Below are 27,362 nucleotides of genomic sequence, written 5' to 3' on the forward strand. Positions count from 1 at the left end.
TCAACATGTATTAATCAACAATTAGCTTACTTGAATTTCTAATTATTAAATTTTTCTACATTAAAATCTCTGTAATCCAAATAAATGGGACAATATTACATGTTTAAAGGGTATTTTTTATGCATATATTTCTAGCTCTGACCTGTGAGAACCCAGAAGCAATGACATACTAATAACAATGGATACACAAAGCCCCCACACTTAGAGGAGGTTCCCCACCATGAGGAACTTAACGGGATTTTAAAAAATGACATATTCCAGGACTAAGGCAGAGAAGGTATAAGATGAGCAAATAAGATACAGAAGTGATATTAAAATAAAAAAGAATTCCCCCCATTTCATCTTGCCCTAAATAATAGGTATGCCAAGGGGACAAACAAGCTTCAAGAGGCTTTTATCAGCATTTCTAGTACAATTTGAGCAAAGTAAACATATTAAATGAAAAAAAAAAATCCATAAACCCAAACTGATACTAAATAAAAGGGAAGAAAGGGGCCGGGTGCCGCATCTCATGCCTATAATCCTAGCACTCTGGAAGGCCAAGGAGGGTGGATTCCTTGAGCTCAGGAGTTCAAGACCAGCCTGAGCAAGAGTGAGACACAGGCTCTATTATAAATAGAAAAATTAGCTGGGGGTCATGGCAGGTGCCTATACTCCCAGCTACTTGGGAGGCTGAGGCATGAGGATCTCTTGAACCCAAGAGTTTGAGGTTGCTGTGAGCTGTAATGATGCCAGGGCACCCTAACCAGGGTGACAGAGTGACATTCAGTCTCAACTAAAAAAAAAAAATTTCTCAGAATGTAAGTAAAAATAAAAGGAAATAGTTAAGCGGAAAATTTATACAGTTGCAAAATCTCTCTGTCGAGGTTGCTTATTAATTAACAAAGGAAAAATAAACAACTTTATATAAGAGAAACTGGAAAGAACCAGATTAACTGATCAAAATTAACATGCCCAATAATGGGACAAACTGGCATAATCAGAATATACAAGGAAGGACACAAAATTTCTTTTTTTTTTTTTTTGGCCAGGGCTGGGTTTGAACCCGCCACCTCCGGCATATGGGACCGGCGCCCTACCCGCTGAGCCACAGGAGCCGCCCAAGACACAAAATTTCTTAAGGAATATTTTTGCTAGAAATGTGTAACTTGAATATAATCATGAGGAGCAATTAGGAAAACCCAAACGAAAAGTGTTCTATTAAAAACAACAACAACAACAAAAAAAAACTAGCCTATACTGATCAAAAATGTCAATGCCATTGAGAGAAACTCAAGAAAACATCTGATTAAAGGAAATGGAAGAAATATGACAACTAAATGCAACACATGATTTTGGGCCAGGAAAAATAATTGTTATAAAGAACATCAGTAGGACTAAACAGGGACTACACATGATATCTCAATGTTAAATTTTGTATATTTGAAATTTTTATTCTAATTATTAAAAAAAATGTGTTTGGTCTTAGGAGATACATATCAAAGTATTTATTGGGTAAAAAGTCATGATGTCTGCAACTTAAGTCTCACAAGATTCAGGAAAACATAAACACACAGAGAGAGCATATGCTCATAAATGTACGATCAATTTTAGCAAGATGTTAATACATGTGTAAATCTGGGTAAAAGGTATAAAAGATTTGCATATAATATCCTAATAATTTTTCAAGGTTAAATTTTTTCAGAATGTAGTTGTGAAACACTGTTCTTACTGTATACACATACATAGGTAAAATATACAAAAAATGCATACCTAGGAGCCAGATTATCATACGTATAAGCAACAGACATAAGTCGTTGAATCAAATTGGTTCCTTGAACAAGAACAAGAAATACCTGTAAAATAAAAACATAAAAAAAAAACAAACTTTGAACATAGCAAAGCAAAAACTATTTTTAATTTAAGATCCTAATTATTTTGATTTTTATTTATGACAAGACAAATTCCTAAGAATTATTTGTAAATACTGTAAAAATACCGAATATTAGAAATTTTATAACCACATTTAGGATTAGCAACTTAAAAAATATTAAAAATTTAGAAATAAAGGCAAAAATGTTCTTTGCATTTCATCCATGGATTCCTGCAAGTCACTGAACTGGGTGAAAGAAAAATTATATATTACATATGTCAGTGGTGTTTTGGGTGGTAGATGAAGAACACTTTTTACTTCTAAAATACACATATAAAAAAACGAAGTCATAGGTTCCTTAATCATCCTGAAACAAATACAAAGAAAGCAATATATTATACCATGGTAAAGAGCATGGATTCTAAATTTTAAACCCTAAGATTCAACATTTAGTTTCCGGCTGCACAATCCTAATAAATACTTGTGTAAGTTCTAGTTCTTTATCCATAGAATGGGACAAAAATAATTCACTAGTTTAATAAAGCATTACAGAATACCTTCTGTGGGCTAGAACCCATTTAGGGCACACTTAGGGCACTGTTCCTACTTTGGAATAGACAGCTATAGAAAGCACTGTGACACAAGTATACATAATGTGCCCAACAAGCAAACGAAGGGAGCCGCATCTAAACCTGTCCCTGGGCAGAATGCAGAAAAGCTTCTAAAACAGTTGGTGCTCATGCTAGAATCAGAGAGCAACTTCCTATTAAGAAAATCCTATTAGGGCAGCACCTGTGGCTCAAAGGAGTAGGGCGCCAGCCCCATATGCCAGAGGTGGCAGGTTCAAGCCCAGCCCTGGCCAAAAAACTGCAAAATATAAATGAATAAAATTAAAAAAAAAAAGAAAATCCTATTAAAGAGACCAAGTGAAATAATAACAATAAACTATTAAATAAAATTAGTGCTCTTCCTTACTATCTATCTATATTATATCAAATATCTCTGTCTACAGAGCTAATGCAACAAACATTTTTATTTCCAAAAATCTCAGATGTATATATTAAGCTATAATTATTTTTTGGCAAAATAACTCATGCAAAGAATAAAGAGTATGGACCTTCTTTAAACTATGAAAACATAACATTGGCGTGCGGACAGACAAAAAGGTCTAAAAAGATAAAACAACAGTATTAACGATTATCACCTATAACTAGGGGAAAGGTTCCTTTGTATATTCTGAATTATTTTCAATAAGCATGTGATGCATATATTTCTAAACATAAACCGATTAGTTTTAAAACTTCATAAATGTGTACATGTTACATATATTATTAAAATCCTTTCTCAGAGGGCTAAACCCCAGTTCACCCACATACCTCCTCAGGTATGTAAATCCTGACAACCCCAACCACTTCACTATGTTCCTGTAGGTCTAGGAATGGTAAATGGCTCATCTAGGTTACCTTAACATTCCATTTTTGCTTTTCGGCCTTCCAACACATAAGTGTAAAATCAAGTTCCTATTTTAAATCCTATGTCAAAATACCTACTATGGCTTTTACTTTCCTGAACTAACCTTCATACACACAGTATGTGGTATATAAATTATTAAGTCCAAATAATTAATCCAATCTTATTGTTATGTAACATTAAATTGAATGTTATAATTCATTCTTGCATTTTGGATGAACTGAAAAGCAATATTGCCTCATAATTACTGTGGCTTTAAAACAATGGCATCACTTCAGCTGTTTGGTGAATAACAGTAATCCAGGATAACATTTCTTATGCATTAGTGTACCTTTTAACTTTGTAAAAACAAAAACACACAAGAGCTCTTAAATTGAATTAATCACTATAATTTCATGTTAACTTCTGTACTTTACCTCAGTTAATCGTGGTATATGAAGACCCTTGGCATGATCACCAGCAGCCTTCCTTGATTTGCCAGGCCAAGTTCTTTTCCTATGGCTTTCTGCTATTCCAGACCAGGCAAAGACATCATGATAAGCTAAATCCAAATCGGCTGGATCTATTGCAAATTGGCATATTAACTTCAGCAAGCAAGCAAGACAGTCTAGCTGCCACTGTAAATGAAAAGAAAATGTCATTTCCCTATTTTCATTAACTTAGCATAGTCTCTACATGATTTTCAAATTGAAAAACCAGAAAAAAAATTAATTACAGCTAGTACTTAATCCATGTACAAAAAATTTTGCTGCTCAAAAATTATTAATTAACAATCTAATACTATAAAAATGAAGAAAAACTATTTAGATATTAAGAGGGAATATTTAATGAATGGAAATGACACATTTCTTTTATGAAAGTATCATAAAAACATGTAATAATATTTATGAGATTTCAGAAAAAATACACTGTTCAGAATGTATAATTTTCAAAAATTATTAAAATGCTTACAAGGATATAATTTACTCACCAATAAAATGAATTCAGAGATAAAGTACTGTATGCTGTTTCACAAGTAGCATATTACTTACTCTTAATATTTTGGGACAAAAGCAATTCTCAGTAATTCTAGAAAATAACTCAACTGAAAATCTTGTACTTTCCATACACAAATTTAAAATAAAAGAAGTATTTCTTCAGCAAAATACTATGTTTGCAATGTATGAAAAAAATTTTTTTCAATTGATTTCAAGCTTGATTTAAAACTTTACAAATACAAGGTATCTGAAAAGTCACCATAGAAAACTGTCACTTAAACATCCCTTTATTTATAAAATATTCTGTATAAAATTTTACAAAGAAGTGGCCAGTACATAGAAAATATTTTGTGATGATTTTGTAAAATTTTGTAATAAACATTTTGTAAATAAAGGAAAATTTACGACAATTTCCCATTATCCCTATGTATGTTGAATTTTGGGTCATCCTAAAGATACAATATCACTTATGTACAAAATGAGTTTCAAAGTTATTGTTTCAATAGTTCTTGGCTTCCTGTTCCCCTGATCTCATTGCCAACTTGTATCCTCTACCAGTATGCCATTAAACAGTATTCTTTCCTCAATAGTAGCAATACTGTATTACTAAATTTCAAGAAAGGTACCAAGATAATTCAGAGAGGAAAGAAGTCTTTTGAACAACTTCCCCTAGAAAAACTGGATAGACATATGAACAGGAAAAAATAAGCCTCAACATTAATTACATATACAAAAGTTAATTCAATGCATTATAGACCTAAAGTATAAAGGAAAAGTAAAGTATAAAACTTACAGAAAAAAACACAGGACAAAAATCTTTGTGACCCTGGAACAAAGATTTCTTAGACTGAATATAAATTTCATTAAAATTAAAAACTCCTCCCAGAAAAGGCACTATAATGAGAAAATGAGCCATAGGCTGTGCAAATATTTCCTATACATAAATCTGAGAAAAGACTTGTCCAAATTGGTTCAGTAAGAAAAAAAAAAAAAAAAAAAAGTCTTTCAAGAAACACACAACCAAAAAAAGGGCAAAAGATATGAATACTTCACAAAAGAAGACAGACACATGGTCAATAAACACATGAAATGATGTTAAACAACATTAGTCATCTGGGAAGTACAAAGCAAAACCAACATGAGGTAACAGACTCACTAAAATGGCTCAAGTTTTTAAAACATGACTATTATCAAATGTTGGAAGGACGTAGAATAAATGAAATTCTCGTATGTTGCATGGCACACTGCTTTGGAAAACAGTTTGGCACCTTATTACAAAATTAATCTTGTATTATCAGACTATGTAATAATTTCACTACCTGGTATTAGCCCCAAAAGAAACAAAAACATACGTACACAAAAAAACTTGTACATGAATGTTTATAGAAGCTTTATTCATAACTGCTAATGAACTAGAACTATCAGTAAGTGAATAGATATACAAACTGTGGTATATCTATACAAAGAATATAATTACTCACCAATAAAATCAATACAAACTTAAAATTCTCAAAATGGGCTCTGAGCAAAAAAAAAAAAAGGCAGATACAAAAGAGTACATACTAGCACATACTGTACTAGTCCAAACATACGCAATTCTATAAAACAAAAATCTAATCTATAATAAAAGAAAGCAGATCAGCAGTTGCCCACAGCTGGTTATTTGGAGAAGAAGAGATACTAACTCCAAATGCGCAGGATGGAACTTATAAGGTTACAGATATGTTCTATATTTTGATTATGCTGAAGGGTTACATGAATATAAACATTTTTCAAAGTTTAAACTCTACCTTCAGAATGAATACATTACTTATTTTGTTAAAAAAATACTACAATGTAGGTGGCGGCGCCTGTGGCTCAGTGAGTAGGGCGCCGGCCCCATGTGCCGAGGGTGGCGGGTTCAAACCCAGCCCTGGCCAAACTGCAACAACAACAAAAAAAAAAGTAGCCGGGCGTTGTGGCGGGCGCCTGTAGTCCCAGCTGCTCGGGAGGCTAAGGCCAAGAGAATCGCGTAAGCCCAGGAGTTGGAGGTTGCTGTGAGCCGTGTGACGCCACAGCACTCTACCCGAGGGCGGTACAGTGAGACTCTGTCTCTACAAAAAAAAAAAAAATACTACAATGTCACATCACATGCAAAAATTATCTTGAAATGAATCAAAAACCTAAATATTAAGAGCTAAAACTAGAGGCTTGGCACCTGTAGCTCAAGTAGCTAGGGCGCCAGCCATATACACCAAAGCTGGCAGGTTTGAATACACCCCAGGCCTGCCAAACAACAATGACAACTATAACCAAAAAATAGCCGAGTGTTGCAGTGGGCGCCTGTAGTCCCAGCTACTTGGGAGAATCGCTTAAGCCCAAGAGTTGGTGGTTGCTGTGAGCTGTGACCCTAAAGCACTCTACCAGGGTGATAGCTTGAGACTCTGTCTAAAAAAAAAAAAAGAGAGAGAGAGAGAGAAAATACTTCTAAATAACATGTCTAGTAAGGATTTAGTATTCAAAATATATAAGGTATTTTTATAACTCAACAATAAAAAGACAAATGACCTGAATAAAAATGGGCAATGGATGTGAACTGATTTCTCCAAAGACATATAAGCGGCCAATCAGCACATGCAAAGATGTTCAACCTTATCAGTCATTAGGATAGATAAAATAAAAAAGACAGTAACAAATCTTAGCAAAAATGTGGAGACACTTAAACCCTCACACCTTGCTGGGAAGAATTTAAAATGGTGTAGTAGCTTTGCAAAATTGCTTGGCAGTTCCTCAAAAGGCCACCAACAGGAGCCACCAATTTAGCTCTGAGGTATATACCCAAGATATGACTGTTAATGGCACCGTTACTGATTAGCCCCAAGGTGAAAATGAGCAAATGTTCACCAACTGATCCATGTCCCTTCTTTGGATTCAGTTATGATTGAATAGACTTTCCATCAAAGAAGAAATACTAATACATAATCATATATGCTCATGAATGGTCAATAAGCACATTCAAAAAGATGCTCAAGGTCATCAGCATTGGGAAAATGAAAAATTAAAAAAAAAAAAAATCACAGTGGGATACTACTTAGGTATTGGCCAGGTACACCTCTCCTAGGTTTATGCCTAAAAGAACTGAAAATTTACGTCTACACAAAACCTTGTAACACATCTTCACAATAGCCAAAAAATGGAAACAATTCAAATTCCTTTCAATTTGCGAATGGACAAAGAAAATGTGTATTCACACAAAAGAATGAATTACTATCAATAGATGCAAAAACAAAGACCACATGATCCTCTCAATAGATGCAGAAAAAACATTTGATAAAATGTTTTTCTAATTAGAAGCATCCTTTTCTAATTAGAAGACTGAAGAGTAAAAGCATAGGTGGCACATTTCTTAAACTGACTGAAGCCACCTAATGACAAACCCACAGCTAGTATTTTACTGAATGAAGTAAAGCTTTTCCACTAAGAACTGGAACCAGACAAGGTTGTCCTCTATCACCACTACTACCCTGTTTCCCCGAAAATAAGACCTACTTACAGGAAAGATAAGACATCCCTTGAAAATAAGACCTAGCACATCTTTGGGAGCACACCTTAAAATAAGACACTGTCATCAAAAAGTACAGTAATGTCTCAGGATATAAAATTAATGTCCACAAATCAGTAGCCTTTGTGTACGCCAATAACAGCCCAGAGGAGAAGCTAATCAAGGACATAATCCCCTTCACAGTAGCTTCAAAGAAAATGAAATACCTAGAAAAATATATAACAAAAGAGGTGAAGGACCTCCATAAAGAAAATTATGTAACCCTAAGAAAAGAAATAGCAGAAGATACAAACAAACAGAAGAACAAACCATGTTCATGGCTGGCAAGAATCAACATTGTTAAAATGTTTACATTTCCCAAAAAATCTACAGATTGAATACAATCCCTATTAAAATACCAACATCATGCTTTCAAGACTTGGAAAAAATAATTCTGCACTTTGTATGGAACCAGGAAAAACCCCGTAGAGCTAAGGCAATTCTTAGCAATAAAAACAAAGCCAGGGGCACCAGCCTACCAGACTTCAGGCTGTACTACAAGGCCATAGTGATCAAAACAGCACGATATTGGCACAAAAATAGACACAGACATCTGGAACCAAACAGAAAACCATGAGATGACACTAACATCTTACAGCCACCCAATCTTTGATAAACCAAACAAGAACATACACTGGGTGAAAGAATCCCTATTCAATAAACGGTGCTGGATAAACACATGTAAAAGACTGAAACTGGACCTGTGCCTTTCTCCACTCACAAAAATTGATTCAAGATGGATAAAAGACCTAAATTTAAGGCACAGAACGATAAAAATCCTCAAGGAAAGCATGGGAAAAACACTTGAAGACATCGGCCTGGGGAAAGACTTTATGAAGAAGACTTCCGTGGCAATTGCAACAACAACAAAAATAAACAAATGGGCAAGGGAAGGAAATTAAGGGCATCCAAATGGGAGCAGTGGAGATCAAAATTTAATTAGACTGAAAAGCTTCTGTACAGCTAAGTAGATTATAACCAAAGCTAACAGACAACCTACACAATGGGAAAAGATATTTGCATGCTTTGAATCAGACAAAAGGTTGATAACCAGGATCTACCAAGAACTCAAATTAATCAACATGAAAAAAGCCAACAATCCCTTATATCAATGGGCTAGAGAGATGAATAGAACCTTCTCTAAAGAAGACAGATGAATGACTAACAAACATATAAAAAAAAGTTCATTGCCCCTAATTATTAGAGAAATGAAAATCGAAATGGCCTACATCACAAAATCTCAAAACTGCAGATGCTGGTGTGAATGTGGAGAGAAGGGAACACTTTTACACTGCTGGTGGAACTGCAAACTAATAGAACCTTTTTGGAAGGACGTATGGAGAACCCTCAAAGAACTCAAGCTAAAACTCATTTGACCTGTAATCCCATTACTGGGCATCTATCCAGCAGAAAAAAATTCCTTTTACCATAGGGACACCTGCACTAGACTGTTTATTGCAGCTCAATTTACAATCGCCATAAGGAAACAGCCTAAATGCCCACCAATCCAGGAATGGATTAACAAGCTGTGGAATATGTATGCCATGGAATTTAATGCTGCCATTAAAAAGATGAAAACTTTACATCTTTTGTATTAACCTGGATGGAAGTGGAACACATTATTCTTAGTAAAGCATCATAGGAATGGAGAAACAAGAATCCTATGTACTCAGTTCTAATATGAGGACAATTAAGGACCTAGTACACGGTGGGGGGTGGGAGAAAGGGAGAAGAGAGAGAGGAAAGAAGGGGGGGCCTGCACTGTGACCTATGTCACGGTGTGTGACATACCTTTGGGGGGCAGCCACAATTATAAGAGGGACTTTACCTAACAAATGTAATAAATGTAACCTGGTTCAAAAAACTAAAAGAATAGGTTCCTCACTCTATAAAATACTGTTATCACAGGACCCCTCCCATTTTAAGAAATTTACCATGGTCCCTGAGAGAACTGGAAGAAACAAAATTTACTAACTAACCAACCAACTAATGTCACTGACAAAAATAACAAAAAGAATGGGTGAAAGATAGATATCCTGTTAATCACCCCTAGTCCATCTCCACTCTCCAGGTAACCAAGTGTGGATTAAAGATTGGTGCCTGAGCCCCTGAAACCATGATGAAAAGGCCCCTAACTTGGTAATCCTGTCCACACCAACAGCAGTGAAGGTGAATGGCATCCCTGCCTGGATACATCACTCACGTGTGAAACCAGCCAGCGATGGGGAGTGGACGGTCCAATGACACCCACAGCATCCCCACCATCTTACCCTGAAAAAACAGACTATAGCCCTGCCTTAGTCATAAACCAGGAGCTGACTGGTCTATGCACAACAAAAGTTTGAGAATGAACAGCAGCAATGTGGGACTGATTTTGTGCTTTGAACTTTTTCACCTTCCTTCTTTAATCTTAGATGTAAGACATGACGAAGGTTGTGAAAAATGTATCCAAAAGGTAACCCAAACTAGACAAACTGTCAAAATTGTATTATTGGTTTACTCTTATTATAAATATACCGGAAAGCCTGAAGGTACTTGAATATATAATAACACTGAGTATCAGATGTGTGTCCCCGCAGTGGGCCAGCTATTTGCTACAATCCTTCTGAACCCCCAGAGCAAACTGAATTTGCTATGTGGTATTTTGATATTCCTAGAAAGATAACAACTCGAGTTATAACAGAAGGAATACATAAATAAAAAAATAATAATTTTATAATATGTACAAACATTTGTCTTTTTATATTTTCAATAATAACTGGAAGTTTTCCATGTAGAAATACTATATATTTCTGAAGAATTATTTCTATGTATTTCATATTTTGTGTTGTCACATTAACTTCAATCTCTGTTAATGGTGTACAATGGATATTTGTATACTGAACTTAACAAAATAATGGTAAATATTTAAAAAAAGTCTGTAGGTAAAGGACTGACGTTCAGGTTCAAGGTCATTGAAGCAGCTATAATTTTATTAGTATGCACATTGAATGTGCTATTAAATGTAATTTAAGACATTAATATGTACACACTAACTAAAACCACACAGGCTGTGGGGAAGTTATTTATAATGCTGGGATTTTACCAGTTTTAGAAATAACTAATGTAATGTGTGTATCTCGGGGGGGGAAAAAATGATAGCTACTCACTGATTCAACATCATGAAAAATATGCAATGAAGATTTTTTAAAAATTAAAAAAAAAAAAGAATGAATTACTAATACATGGTGCTTACGATGATGAATCTTAGTCACAGAGGACTACACTCTGTAAGTTCCATTTATATGAAATACCTAGGATAGGCAAATCCAGAGAATGAAAGCTGGTAAGAATGGTGGCTGTCGAGAGCTAAGGCTATTGGAGAGAAAAAAGAAGTGTCTGCTAATGGGTATAAAGTTTCTTTTGGAAGTGATAAAATTATTCTTAGATGATATTAATGGTTGCACAACTTTGTGAATGTACTAAAAACCAATGAATTGTACATTTTATTTTCATTATTTATTTATTTTTTGAGACAGAGTCTCAACTCTGCTGCCCTGGTTAGAATACCATGGTGTGGGACTACAGGTGCCTGCTCTTAGGACTGGCTAATTTTTCTATTTTTAGTAGAGACAAGGTCTAACCCTTGCTCAGGCTGGTCTTGAACTCCTGAGCTCAAGTGATCCTCCTGCTTTGGACTCCCTGGGTGCTAAAGACTAAAAGCCTGCCACCACACCTAGTCAACAGTACACTGTAAAGGCATAAATTTATTGTATGTGAATTATATCTCAAAAAATTTACTTAAAAGTATACCTCAACTAAGTTCATTTTTAAAGGAAAAAAAGGAAGTTGTTTAAGACACATGAATAATCCCAAACTTATACAAAGATGGACTATACGTAGGGGACGTGAATTGACCTGAAAACAATCTGTTTTAGGCATGCTTTGCATTCCTGACCTATAAGGCTACAATGTGTCACATATAGCAGTAATATGTTCTTACTAGAAACACTTCATAAAAGTATCCATGACATCAAAGAAAACAGAGAAAACCACTCACACGATTCCATGTAAACTTTATTCACAACTTAGAATAGCTTATAAACAAAATTTCTATAGATGACAACTACTCGTTAAAAATTTTAGTAAATTCTACCACTCTGCCAAAGAACTAAAAGGCACTTCTTCATTCTGAGATATTAACAGGACAACAAAGAAAACAGTAAAATGCAACAAACAAATTTGAAGTCTGAGACACAGAACTATGATAATTACCATGGTAATGGTGGATAGCCTAAAAGGGCAAATACTGATAGTAAAAAAATGTAAAGTCAAAATTGAAAATAATGAAACCAGTGGTTAATGGTAAATGTAGTAGACTGTGATGTTTTCTAAATGTTTGGACATAGCAGGATTTAATATCCAGTCATTATATCTGACTCCAACATAATTCTAAATAAGTACCAAGAAATTAAAACTTGAATTAAATGTTTGTTAAAGTTGATCTGTTTTGTTGGAAGTCAGGAAATGGAACATCATTTGCATTTAGTTCAAAAATGGACTGTGAAGTTTTGTGTATCATTATAAAGTTTTTAATTTCTTTTCTTGAGACAAAGTCTCACTATGTCACCCTCAATAAAGTTCCGCACCGCCACAGCTCACAGCAACCTCAAATTGTTGGGCTTAAGCAATTCTCTTCCCTCAGCTTCCTAAGTAGCTAAACTACAGGTGCCCACCACAACGCCCGGCTTTTTTTTTGTATTTATTGTTGTTTAGCAGGCCCAGGCTGGGTTGAAACCCGCCATCATCAGTGTATGTAGTCAGCACTGTAACCACTGTGTTACAAGCCAAAGTTTATAATTTCTATAAGCAGTTTTATTTTCATACTATTACAGAGCTGTGCTTCTTCAAATTCATAGTGGTAAAGTACCATTTAAAATTTTTTTCCATCTTGTTGAAGACCAATACCTTTACAAAATACTGTAAAAAAAACATATTACAGCAATGTTTACTTGTTATAAAAATTTCTAAAGGCTTACTATCTATTTTTCTATCTCACTGCAGAATAGTCAAAATAGTCTTTACTACTACATAGGAAGAAATGATGAAAACAAAATGAAGAAGAATGCTTTATTTACAAATTTAAGATGTAAACCAATGTTTTCAAGAGCAAGTAAACTTCAAGACTACATATAATTAATATTTATATACATAAAGGAAAATGTTTATGAATTAGCCATAGTACCGAGTAATTAATTTTAGCACTGAAGAATTTTTAACACAATTGACACAACTCTTATTATGTAACTATTTTATCAAATTCTGTATTTTCACATTTATTTCTCCTGTATTTCATACTCTGCTTTATCACAATGAATATGTAGCATAAATTACACTTGCTGATAGAAATAGGTGTATTTCAAATAGGATAACTGTAATTAGTTGAAGCAGAAAATTTTCACTTACCACAGTCCATGATTCCTGCTCTTTAGGCTCTAAAATTCCAGAATTAAATATTTCTAGTAACTGTTGAAGCCCTCCAGCAGCAACGAACTGTGAGCAATTTTGAGAATAAATGTAAGAGAAAAGTATTCACATTAAGTAATGATACCGGCTTATTAACAGCTTAATAAAATATGTAAAATATTATACATCTTTCATTTAGAAAATTATTCATTTAAATTACCAAAGTAACTTCTATACAAAATAACATAAACCCTACTTTCAAGAGTTCTTTTCAAAGTCCCACTCTGTCACCCTCAGTAGAGTGCTGTGATGTCACAGGACTCACAGCAACCACCAGCTCCTGGGCTTAGGCGATTCTCTTGCCTCAGCCTCCCAAGTAGCTGGGACTACAGGCACCCATCATAACACCCAGCTATTTTTTTGTTGCAGTTTGGCCGGGGCAGGTTTGAACCCACCATCCTCAGTATATGGGGTTGGCGCCCTACCCACTGAGCCACAGGCACCACCCTCAAGAGTTCTTTTCAAAAGATGTCTTTTTTTTTTTTTTTTGAGATAGAGTCTCACTTGGTTACCCTTGGTAGAGTGCTGTAGTTATCATAGCTCAGAGCAAACTCAAATTCTTGGGCTCATGCAATTCTCTTGTCTCAGCCTCCCAAGTAGCTGGAACTACAGGTGCCCGCCACAATGCCCATGTATTTTTAGATAAGGTCTCGCTCTTGCTCAGGCTGGTCTCGAACCTGTGAGCTCAGGCAATGCACCCAGCTTGGCCTCCCAGAGTGCTAGGATTACAGGAATGAGCCACCATGCCCAGTCTTAAAAAAAGATTCTTGTCGATAAACCAAACAAGAACATACCTTGGAGGAAAGATTCCCTATTCAATAAATGGTGTTGGGAGAACTGGATGTCTACATATAAAAGACTGAAACTGGACCCACACCTTTCCCTACTCACAAAAATTGATTCAAGATGGATAAAGGACTTAAATTTAAGGCATGAAACAATAAAAATCCTCCAAGAAAGCATAGGAAAAACACTGGAAGATATTGGCCTGGGGAAAGACTTCATGAAGAAGACTGCCATGGCAATTGCAACAACAACAAAAATAAACAAATGGGACTTCATTAAACTGAAAAGCTTCTGTACAGCCAAGGAGACAACAACCAAAGCAAAGAGACAACCTACACAATGGGAAAGGATATTTGCATATTTTCAATCAGACAAAAGCTTGATAACTAGATCAAGAGAAATTTCTCTATAGAGAAATTAATCCACATGAAAAAAAGCCAACAATCCCATATATCAATGGGCAAGAGACATGAATAAAACCTTCTCTAAAGAAGACAGACGAATGGCTAACAAACATATGAAAAAACGTTCATCATCCCTCTATATTAGAGAAATGCAAATCAAAACCACCCTGAGATACCATCTAACCCCAGTGAGAATGGCCCACATCACAAAATCTCAAAACTGCAGATGCTGGCGTGGATGTGGAGAGAAGGGAACACTTTTACACTGCTGGTGGGACTGCAAGCTGGTACAACCTTTCTGGAAGGAAGTATGGAGAAACCTCAAAGCACTCAAGCTAGACCTCCCATTTGATCCTGCAATCCCATTACTGGGCATCTACCCAGAAGGAAAAAAATCCTTTTATCATAAGGACACTTGTACTAGACTGTTTATTGCAGCTCAATTTACAATCGCCAAAATGTGGAAACAGCCTAAATGCCCACCAACCTGGGAATGGATTAACAAGCTGTGGTATACATATACCATGGAATACTATTCAGCTATTAAAAAAATGGAGACTTTACACCCTTCGTATTAACCTGGATGGAAGTGGAAGACATTATTCTTAGTAAAGCATCCCAAGAAAGGAGAAGCATGAATCCTATGTACTCAATTTTGATATGAGGACAATTAATGACAATTAAGGTTATGGGGGGGGGAGGAAAAGCAGAAAGAGGGAAGGAGGGAGGGGGGTGGGGCCTCGGTGCGTGCCACACCTTCTGGGGGCAAGACATGATTGTAAGAGGGACTTTACCTAACAAATGCAATCAGTGTAACCTGGCTTACTGTACCCGCAATAAATCCCCAACAATAAAAAAAAAAAAAAAAAAAAGATTCTTGTAAAGGTTTATAAATGATCTTTATATTCTGTTAGTCCGTTAACCCCAGACACTGAGATGACCTAATAGCATTTCAATGGTGGGGCGTGGGGGGGGGGAATCAGTGCTGAATTGATACAGACTTACTCTATATACTTTTTACACTATGCCTTACTTTTAAAAGTTATTAGTTTTTTTAAAATGAAGAACTACGGTACCAGGACACAATCATAAGAGGGACTTTAACATAACAAATTCATTCGGTGTAACCGAATACTTTGTACACTCAATGAATCCCAAACGATTTAAACAAAAGAAGAATTATAGTATCCATGTTTGGAAGGATGGGGATAAATTATTTTTATCAATAAACTGAAAAACATTTATGATCAAACCTTGCAACTCCAGGAATTTTTACTGTTTTCCACTTGATCCTCACTTGAATCATCCGAATCCGGATACAAATCACTGTAACTTCCCTGTGGGAAAGACAAACAAATAAGGGAGGATGGTGGAGGAAAGAACTGTTCCAGAATGAAAAGATAATACATTCGGGGATTTTGCTCCAGAGAAGCAAAACATTTAATGATAATAATGGAAATTCAATTACCGTTGATTCTCTCCTTATTCTTCTGTTAGGTTTTCCTAGAGCTTCAATAATTTCCAGTGCATACAATAGCTTGTGGGCACTCTTAATTTTGAGAAGTTCTTTCCAATTAAGTCCATCATTGCTCTTTAATTAAAAAAAGAAAAAACATACGTTTCTCAAACCAACTTACTAAGGGAATTTCTTTCTTTTTTTTTTTTTTCCTAAGGGAATTTCAAAAAGAAAAACTTTAAGGAAAGTGACACTATTAAAAACTCAAATATTACCACTTTGAAACATATTAAAACATATAAAAACCAATTATATTACTGGTTCTAATGGTATGCTTAGAAATGTTATTTAAATTTTGTTAAAATAAAACCAACAAAATTAATTTGCAAATAGCAGCATGGGAAAAAGTTATAACTTGTTAACTTTTACAACAGATGAAGCAGTTACCATATTCCCAATGGGGGCAAAAACTAGTGAAGTCTAATTAAAGGCATAATCTTTAAAGGACATTGAAAAAAACATCTACATAATAGAGCTATATATTTTAAAGTGATATACAAATAGAAAATTTAGAAACACTGCCTTTTTCTATTCTCATGAAATAATGTTATTCATACTTAACATGCATCTTTGAAATGCTATTACTAGAGTGTGAGCCTTCATTCACCATTTTCTAGAGCCCATTATCTTCACTTTTAAGCCACATGAGATAAAGACCTCTAGAAATCACCTGATAGTGGCCTCAATCTTAGAGTTAATCTTTAGCATAACATTAGGATGTTTGTTTTTCCATTTAGCCTATAAGAGAGTTCTAATGGAGATCACTGCGAACCCCATTATACACAGTCTTTAAAAACAATCTTTAATTTTAAAAACTTTACAAAGATACCGAGTACTTAAACATGTGAGGTGATACTTCTATAGAAAAATTACCACATATGGTATATATTAAATTTCTTTGCCTTGTATTCCTCTAATTTTGTCAGCTAACTTAAATATGCATCCAAGCACTGATGCATTTCACCTTACTGTGTTTTCTTTAAACATTACTTTTCATTGCTGAAAACAAAGCATATTCAAAGCATACCATAATGTGGAAAATGTAATATAAAGGTAAATTCCTGTTTTCCTGAAGATAATTTTACAAAATACTTTTTGTCATGCATTTAGCCTATGTTATGCTATTCAATCTCACTAAATAAATGAAAATTAAAATGAACTGGCACACTTCATGCATTATATGGGCAACAGATGAAGCAAAAAATATATGGGCAAAAAATATTCAAATTTAATGGGAGTATGAGTCAAGAGGCAATCTCATATATTGTCTCCAGGAATGCAAACTGGTAACATCCTCCAGCAGAATAATAAGATTTTTGTGTGCTCACCTGTTCATCTGAGATATTCTGGAATGCCATCAACATGTTAGGACATGTAGGAAGGAGCATCAGTAGCTCCCAGACACGCCTAGACAGATTTTCTGCATGAAGATGAAGTTCTTCACATCTTAAGCTCTACACAAATAAGAATAACTGTTTTATTAAGATAGATAAGAAAAAAACTTCAGCATTTAAATTTTCAGCATAAAATTATTAATTAAATTTGCCATTATTCTTTAGTCACACATTTTTAAAAGGGGCAAGTAAAACATCTGTTACCTGGTAAATAAAAACTTATTTGAGAAAATTAATAGTTACGTCAAAGCAATTGTTTTTCAATTTCTCATAAATACTCTTCTAGTATATAATAGGCACTTCCTCTACAGCAGTGATTTTCAACCAATGTGCCATAAAAATTTTAAAGATCATTAAATTATTTCGAAAGAAGTTCAAAGTAGAGAAAGCCTATTCTTTTTTTTCACTTTTTTTTTTTTTTGGAGACAGAGTCTTGCTATGTCATCCTTAGTAGAGTGCCAGCAACACAGCAACCTCAAACTCTTGGATTTAAGCGATTCTCTTGCCTCAGCCACTCAAGTAGCTGGGACTATAGGCACCTGACCAACGTTGGCTATTTTTGGTTGTAGTTGTCATTGCTGTTTGGCAGGCCTGGACTGGATTTGAACCCGCCAGCTCTGGTGCATGTGGCTGGCGCCCTAGTCGCTGAGCTACAGGCACTAAGCTATTTTCACTTTGTTTTTTAGTCAACGTAATTTAAGTATCCCCCAGAAGCTTAACTATAGGTTCAAGTGTGCCACAAGCTAAAAATGGTTGAAAAACACTGCTCTAAACGCTGGTTACTTTTCCTCAGGAAAATTTTCAAACAGAAGTGAAAACACTTGTTTCATAAAGCCATCCAAGTAACTATCAGTACGATGATTATCTAGCTCCTCTTTGCTAGTAAATATCAGTAAGATGATTATCTAGCTCCTCTTTGACCTCTTTGCAGGTCACTATTCTAAGCACAATAAAGACTCAGTGAATTAAATCCTTGATCTTCCATTTGGGAAGAGAGTATACCCATTTCTCTCTCTTGTTTTTTTTTATTAATCCATACCTTATTTTTCAGTCACAGATGAGCAGAGATTAAGAGGAAAGCCAATAATTTTAAAGAATCTACTTTTATTCCATTATCATTTGTTGAATCTCAAATCACATGCTAAAACAACAGTTAAGCTAAATAATGTTTCAGAAAGTATATAATAAGCACTTAAAAAGAATTAAAGCCTTGGCTCAGCACCCGCCCATAGCACAGTGGTTATGGCTATGGTGCTGGCCACATGCACTGAGGCTGGAGGGTTCGAACTCAGCCTGGGCCAGCTAAGCAACAATGACAACTGCAACAAAAAAATAGTGAGGCATTGTGGCGGGTGCCTGTAGTCCCAGCTACTTGGGAGGCTGAGGCAAGAGAATCACTTAAGCCCTAGAGGTTGAGTTTGCTATGAGCTGTGATGCTACTGCACTCTACAAAGGGTGACATAGTGAGACTCCGTCTCAAAACAAACAAACAAAACCAAAGACTTAAGTAGTAAAAAAAAAAAAAAACCAAAGGGGTTAAAATTTATAGCCCTGGCATTTTTCAGAGCATAAATTTATTATTATAGTACCATTACTATTATTATTTACTACTCCTGTTAAGAGTGATTCTTTGGTATAATATAGTCTAAGGCTGTAGCCCCTAGACTGGCACCCATTTTTCCTTGAAAGGGCGGGTAGGGAGAAGGATCTGACAGGAGGTGGAGCTCAGGCAGTGATGCAAGTGATGGGGAGAGGCTATAACTTCCCTTGCTCTGTTGTACAGTCAAATTCCTAACAGGCCACTGGTACATGGACCAGGGGTTTGAGTACAGAACTCTTAAGTATGTATGATACAAACTAGATTCAATAAAACAGATGCTAAAACAGTATGTTTTCCCTCTGGTTTACAGCCATCGCTCACACGAAAAAAAAAGGCCTATTAATCTGGTTCTTTTACCTTTAATCTTTGTTTTCTCTAATACATCCTCCATATTAACACCAAATGCTATTCTTCACTCTTATCAATAGCTGGGCTCAATTTAAACAATTCCCCCCTTGTGGAAACCTTTAATTTTTTTGTCCTTCCACCCTCTAATATTCCCATAATATGATCCACAGAACACTAGCATACTCCTGGAGCACTGGGTAATTCTCTCAATTATGTTTCTCTCTTTTAAAATGCCTATACACTACTGACATGAAACAAAAGGTCTGTAAATATTTATAGCATGAAATAAAAGTGGGAAAATAAAGGGTCATGGGCATCTACTATTGATTCTTCTGCTTGACCAAAATGGCGATTTCCAGAGAATTTAAGAATATGCCATTAGAGACTTCCGGGTATGAGGAGCAGAGGGCTCAATAGCAGCCACCACTCCATATATGATAAAAGCAAACCATGGAAACATAGGAAGAAGTCACCCAACATTCTCCGGGAGGAAAGAAAAGAACAGTAGGCTAACATAGGGAAAACTATCAAAGCACCACCACTCTATTTGCCATTCAATCTCAAAACTGTGACTCACTGGATAAGATACACAAATATATGGTTAAGATTTCAGGATACTATGTGATAAAATGCGTTTAAAGGCATTAAAAAAAAATAGTCAGCAGGCTGCAATGACCCAGGAGATCTCATATACATTCTTGAGTTTAAATACCATCTTTATAGCAACAGGTAACTTACAAACTTGCTTTTCTACACCAAACCCTTTCTCTCAGTTCCAAACTTATATATGCAAGTAATTGTCCATGTCCCTTAGGCATCCATTCTTCTTCATCTCAAATAGAATCCAACCTCCAACCAAAAACCTACTGCCATCGGCCTTCCTTCTTCCTGAACTCTCTTATTCACCACTCCTAAAACCTAACCCACCATCAAGTGATGTAGGGTTCTTTACTTACTTTTGTCAAACATATTATATATAAAACAAAAATCAGAATGTGTATATCCCTATTTAAAATCCTTTAATACTGTCCACTTTACTCTGAGTAAAATGGGAACAGTTCACAATGATCCATAAGGTTTACATTATTATTTTTATTGTTATTTTTTTGAGACACAGTCTCACTCTGTTGCCCAGGCTACAGTGCTGTGGGATCATAGTTCACAGCAACCTCAAACTCTTGGGCACAAGTGATCCTCTTGCCTCAGCCTCCCAAGTAGCTGGGACTACAGGCATGTGCCACCATGTCTGGCTCATCTTTCTGTTTTTAATAGCAATAGGTCTCACTAGCATAGCTCAGGCTAACCTTGAAATCATAAGCTCAAGCAATCCTCCCTCCTTGGCCTCCTAGAGTGCTAGAATTACAGGTGAGAACCACTTCACCCAGCCAAGACTTACATTATTTCACTCGGCCTACCTTTCTAATTTCATTCCTCATTCTGTTCTCCTACCCCTCTGCATTTTCTACTTATTAGCTCTCTAACAATTCCTACACCTGTCTAGAACTTACATCTAGGGCTTCAGAATTAAAATACTTTATCCAGACAATTCTTCACCCTCCTCATTTAACTGGCTTTTTATCTTTCCAAATCTGATTATGGACTCCACTCAGAGAGGGGAGTTTCTCCTCAAAGAAACCATTCCAGACCAAATAATATACAAGTAAATGGGTCTACATCCATCTAAAAAATGGATGTCATGTTTCATCAAAAATGTCGTATTTCAATTTTAATACCTGAGACTTATTTACATAAGTCATATTTACATAAGTTCACTTAAACTATTTATGTTTGGCATGTCAATTATCTGACCCCCTCCCTGAATTCAGTGAAGGCTAAAATTATGCCCAGTTTAATTACTCTTGGAAAACATTATTTTGAGTAAAACAGTATGCCTGGATCACATAAGACATTCAAACAGTTAATGAATAAATGAATAGGTCCCTAAGTTTTATTGCTCTTAAAAGATTACTGAGGAAAAAAAATTTTTTTTGAGACACGGCCTCAAGCTGTCGTCCTGGGTGGAGTGCTGTGGTGTCACAGCTCACAGCAACTTCTAACTCCTGGGCTTAAGCGATTCTCTTGCCTCGGACTCCCAAGTAGCTAGTACTACAGGCGCCCACCACAATGCCCGGCTGTTTTTTGGTTGTAGTTATCATTGTTGTTCGGCAGGCCCGGGCTGGATTTGAACCCGCCAGCTCTGATGTATGTGGCTAGCGCCTTAGCCGCTTGAGCTACAGGCACTGAGCCGATTACTGAGAAAATTTAATTCTATTCAATATTTTGTCACATTTTATAATCTATAATTATATCATAATTATATCCTCTCACCAAAAAAGACAAAACAAGACTTGTGAAAATGAAACCTAACATAGTCACCTCACTATCATCCACTGCCACTTTTCCTGAGGGTGGTTTAAATGATGCAAGCATCTCTAATAAATCAAAAAGAGTAGTTAAATGAGGTTCTTGTAAAAGCAAAAGCATTGGAATGTTGTCCTTCTGAGGAGGTGGTAGGCAAGATGCAGGCAGCTGAACACCTTCCCCTTTCCGTTCTCTTCTTGGTGCACCCAAAGATACAAATACCATCTATACAAAGAGAAGAAATGGAAAAAGTAAATAAAAAATTTACACATATAAGTTTTTGGTTTAATAAAATAGTAAGTCTGAAGTATAAAATAATCTACAATTTTAATATAAGAAAAGTAATAAGAGCTATTTTTAACTAGACCTTTGACTATTCAACTATTGTCCACAATAGTCAATAGATAATTAGAACTCAAACCATGCTTTATATACGTACCTGCATATCCTTAAAACCAAGCTCATGAAGTGCTTTTTCATCATAATCTGTTGTTAACTCATGTCCAGAAGAAATCATCCTCACAGGTCCCATGAGGCCTCCTTGAAATAAGCAGAAAATTAAAGTGAACTTTTTTGTAAGAATTGACTTATTTGCTGACAAGAATATATTGGTATAGCAATTAAGTCCACTATATGTTAAGTTTAAATATAATTCTTGAGAGAAGTGAGACAGTACTAAGTACGCATCCTACATATATTCTGTTGCCTTAAGTAGTAAAAATTACAAGACAGAAGATCTCTCTTAGCATCATTCTCACTACCATCAATTCCCATTTGCTTAGCAATATAAAACATAAGTTAAAAATGCTATGGTAGGCAAGGTGGCTTGCACATGCAATCCTAGCACTTTGGGAGGCTGAGGCAGGAGGATCACTTGAGGGTGGTGACTTGGACGAGAGAGAGAGAGAAAGAGAGAGAGAAGAACACACATGAGTGACAGTGCCGGCACACCCTGTTTCCAAAACAAGGGAGCTTTCCTGGAACATGCTGCTGCATTCACTCCATTTCTCCCAGAAATATATGCAGAGGAATCAGATGTTTTTTTTTTTTTTTTTTGTAGAGACAGGGTCTCACTTTATGGCCCTCGGTAGAGTGCCGTGGCCTCAGCTCACAGCAACCTCCAACTCCTGGGCTTAAGCGATTCTCTTGCCTCAGCCTCCCGAGTAGCTGGGACTACAGGTGCCCGCCACAACGCCCGGCTATTTTTTGGTTGCAGTTCCGCCGAGGTCGGGTTTGAATCCGCCACCCTCGGTATATGGGGCCGGCGCCTTACTAACTGAGCCACAGGCGCCACCCTTCATTTTATATATATATATATATATTTTTTTTTTTTTTTGGTAGAGACAGAGTCTCACTTTATGGCCCTTGGCAGAGTGTCATGGCATCACACAGCTCACAGCAACCTCCAATTCCTGGGCTTAAGCGATTCTCTTGCCTCAGCCTCCCGAGTAGCTGGGACTATAGGCGCCCGCCACAATGCCCGGCTATTTTTTTGGTTGCAGTTCAGCCGAGGCCGAGTTTGAATCCGCCACCCTCAGTATATGGGGCCGGCGCCTTACCGACTGAGCCACAGGAGCCTCCCTTCATTTTATATATATATATATATATTTTTTTTTTGTAGAGACAGAGTCATACTTTATGGCCCTCGGTAGAGTGCCGTGGCATCACACAGCTCACAGCAACCTCCAACTCCTGGGCTTAAGTGATTCTCTTGCCTCAGCTTCCCGAGTAGCTGGGACTACAGGTGCCCGCCACAACACCCGGCTATTTTTTGTTTGCAGTTTGGCCAGGGCCTGGTTTGAACCCGTCACCCTCGGTATATGGAGCCGGCGCCTCACCGACTGAGCCACAGGCGCCGCCCAGAGGAATCAGATTTTTAAATGCCTTAGTTTTTAAAGAAACTAGCAAGTATTAAGAACCCCTGAGTTCTTTTTCCCTTGTTACTATCCAACAAAACAAAACACATACTATGGTGTAAAACAACAAAAAAACTGACATGGAAAAAATCAGCTACAACTCTCCCGATCTATGGTATTCAATAAACTCAAAAGATTGAAGTACTTTAATTCTATTAACAGAATGTGTAAAGTACCTTTTGCTGTTTACACCTTCAGGTTCATTTCCCACCATTTCCCCAACTTCAATAACTACTCTTTAGTTATCTGGCTAACCCCTTTCTCGAACACATCCAAATCGAAAAAGTCATATGTTAGTATATGACTATTTCTCAGTTATCCGCTTTATAGTATTTATCTAACTATTCCTCCACCAAAATCATATTGCAGGTTTAAAACTTTAATAGCTAGTATAGAAATTCTTCCATTATTCTTTAGAGTCTTCCTCCCAAAACACCTAATACCATGTAGTTCATTCATACAACTTCAGAGTAATTTCATCAAACTTTACACAAAAATTACATTGGGTTTTTAGGTAGAACCCATTAAAAATAAATCTCCTTGACATCTCTACAACATTTAGTATAGGCAAGAGAGGTATCTCTATTTATTCAGTTGTTCATTTATCTCAAAAAGTCTGATTCTCAAGGCTTCACATGAAGATTACCCTAACATTTTAAAACTGATATTGTGCCCTTAACTTCTTTTTAAATTATTTTTTATTGTTCCATGTTAATTTGAGGGTACAAAGAATTAGGTTATAATGTTCACATTTTTTAGATAGTGTCCTAACCCCAAGAGGTGTGTCATACCCCCTAACAGTATACCCATTCAGGGGGAGCACACCCTTCCCCCTCCCTCCTTCCCTGCACTTGATTTCCTTAATGTCTTATTCATATTATCCACTAATTGAGTTACTCTATTCCAGTATCTATATACTTAGACTTCATTTGTTTTATTCAAATCATTTCATACAATACAAAACTAGAAATATGAATGCTTATAAAGCAGAGTGTTCACGTGAAGAAAAACTTTGGCTACTCAATGGACAATAAATTTTGCCTTAAACTTTATGTAACCAATAGTTTTTTTTATTAAATGTTTAACTTACTGATAAATACAATATAGTTATTAACCTTTGCAATATGAAGATAAAACACCTATCTTCATGAGAGAGATTGCTTTCCTAATTTGCTAGCTACTCTAAGCATGCATGATTATTCCAAAGGAGAACTGAGATGCTATCTATTAGGTTATTCAGAATTTTGGCCCCTATTTTATGTGAGATAGGCCTATAGCTTATGTATATGACATGTGCCATATGGTCTGAATATTAATGTACCCCCCAATCTGCGTATTAAATCCTAACTACCAAAATCATGGTATTTTTAAGTGAGGCCTTTCAAAAGTTAGTAGATCATGAGAGCAGAGCCCCTGATCACTGGGATTGGTACCATTACAAAAGAGAGTAAAAGAGCTTGCCTGCCCTTTCTACCATGTGAAGACACAGGAAAAATGCACTATCTGTAAGAAAGCAGCCTGTCACTAGACACTGAATCTGCTGGCACCTTAATATTGGATTTTTGAGCCTCCAGACTATGGGAAATAAATCTCTGTTATTTATAAGCTACTCAGTTTATGGCATTTTGTTATGCCATGCTGGACAGATAATAACAACATGTTAACATTAATTACAAAGGTTGGACTGGATTTTACTATTAATTGAGCCTTTTTTTTGTCTTTTATTACATTTGAGAAGATCTTTTTTAACCTAAGAATTACTGATTCCTTCCTCCCAACATGTTCTACGAAGCAAAGATCACCCTGATACCAAAATCAGGACAAGACCCAACTAAAAAGGAGAACTTCAGACCAATTTCACTAATGAATACAGATGCAAAAATTCTCAATAAAATCCTAGCCAATAGATTACAAAAATTTAAAAAGTCATTTAAAAAGTCATTCATAATGATCAAGTAGGTTTCATCTCAGGGATGCAAGGGTGGTTTAACACATACAAGTTCAAAAACGTAATTCATTATATTAACAGAAGCAAAAACAAAGACCACATGATCCTCTCCACAGATGCAAAAAAAACATTCAATAAAATTCAGCATCCTTTTCTAATTAAAACACATTAAGAATATAGGCGTAAACAGCATATTTCTGAATCTCATTGAAGCCATCTACGAGAAACCCACAGCTAATATTATACTGAATGGAGTAAAACTGAAAGCTTTTCCTCTTAGAATTGGAAACAGACAAAGTTGTCTGCTATTGCCATTACTATAGTTCTAGCCAATACAATCAAGCAAGAGAAAGAAATAAAAGGCATCCAAATGAGGGCAGAGGAGGTCAAACTCTTGCTCTTCGCCAATGATATGATCTTATACTTAGAGAACACCAAAGACTCAACCACAAGACTGGAAGTGATCAAAAAATACAGTACTATCTCAGGATATAAAACCAATGTCCACAAATCAGTAGCCTTTCTATACACCAATAACAGCTAAGATGAGAAGCTAATTAAGGACATAATTCCCTTCATAGTAGCTTCAAAAAAAAAATGAAATCTCTAGGAACACACCTAACAGAAGAGGTGAAGGACCTCTACAAGAAAATTACAAAACCCTAAGAAAAGAAAAAGCAGAAGATATTAACAAATGGAAGAATATCCCATGTTGATTGCTGGTAAGAATCAACATTGTTAAAATGTCTATAGTTCCCAAAGCAATCTACAGATTCAATGCAATCCCCATTAAAATACCAATATCATACTTTCAAGATATGGAAAAAATGCTTTTTTGGTTTGTATGGAACCAGAAAAAAAACCTGTATACCCGAGGCAATTCTTAGTAATGGAAATAAAGCCGGGGACATTACCCTACCAGACTTCAGGCTATACTACGAGGCCGAAGTGATCAAAACAGTATTGTATTGGCATAAAAATAGAAGACATTGACATTTGGAAACAAAAAGAAAACCATGAGATGAAACCAACACTATAGAGCCACCTGGTCTTTGATAAACCCAACAAGAACATACTCTGGGGAAAACAATCCCTGTTCAATAAATGGTGCTGAGAGAACTGGACAACCACATGTAAAAGACTGAAACTGGACCCACACCTTTCACCACTTAGAAAAATTGATTCAAGATGGATAAAAGATTTAAATCTAAGGCATGAAACAATAAAAATCCTAGAAGAAAGTGTGGGGCAAACACTTGAAGATATTGGTTTGGTGAAAGATTTTATGAAGAAGACTTCCATGGCAATTGCAACAACAAAAATAAACAAATGGGAATTAATTAAACTGAAAAGCTTCTGTACAGCAAAGGAAACAACAACTAAAGAAAACAGACAACCTTCAGAAAGGGAAAAGATATTTGCATTATATGAACAGGACAAAAGCTGGATAACTAGGATCTACAGAAGAACTCAAAATAATCAACAACAAAAAAAGACCCAACAATCCCATGCCTGACTGGGCAAGAGACATGAATAGAACCTTATCTAAGGAAGATAGATGAAAAAATTCTCATTGTCCCTAATCATCATCGAAGAAATGCAAATCAAAATGACCCTGAAATATCATCTAACCGCAGCGAGAATGGTCCACATCACAAAGTCTCAAAGCTGCAGATGCTGGCATGGATGTGGAGAGAAGGAACTG

At 35.9% G+C, this 27,362-nt stretch overlaps 1 protein-coding gene across 4 annotated transcripts in view; it reads right to left on the reverse strand.

Annotated features, from left to right (window-relative positions):
• Window positions 1–27,362, reverse strand: part of USP34 (ubiquitin specific peptidase 34) — a 276,477-nt gene that overhangs the window by 99,479 nt on the left and 149,636 nt on the right. For all 4 annotated transcript variants that reach the window (XM_053589538.1, XM_053589537.1, XM_053589535.1 and 1 more), the window contains exons 28-35: window positions 22,233–22,333; window positions 21,809–22,018; window positions 17,419–17,544; window positions 16,043–16,165; window positions 15,828–15,911; window positions 13,325–13,411; window positions 3,739–3,939; window positions 1,753–1,835 (exon numbers count right to left, since the gene is read on the reverse strand). In XM_053589538.1, coding sequence (XP_053445513.1) covers window positions 1,753–1,835; window positions 3,739–3,939; window positions 13,325–13,411; window positions 15,828–15,911; window positions 16,043–16,165; window positions 17,419–17,544; window positions 21,809–22,018; window positions 22,233–22,333 — 1,015 coding nt within the window. The remainder of the gene's footprint in view (window positions 1–1,752; window positions 1,836–3,738; window positions 3,940–13,324; window positions 13,412–15,827; window positions 15,912–16,042; window positions 16,166–17,418; window positions 17,545–21,808; window positions 22,019–22,232; window positions 22,334–27,362) is intronic.

Source organism: Nycticebus coucang, chromosome 4, assembly GCF_027406575.1.
Source record: "Nycticebus coucang isolate mNycCou1 chromosome 4, mNycCou1.pri, whole genome shotgun sequence".
Lineage (NCBI taxonomy): Eukaryota > Metazoa > Chordata > Mammalia > Primates > Lorisidae > Nycticebus > Nycticebus coucang.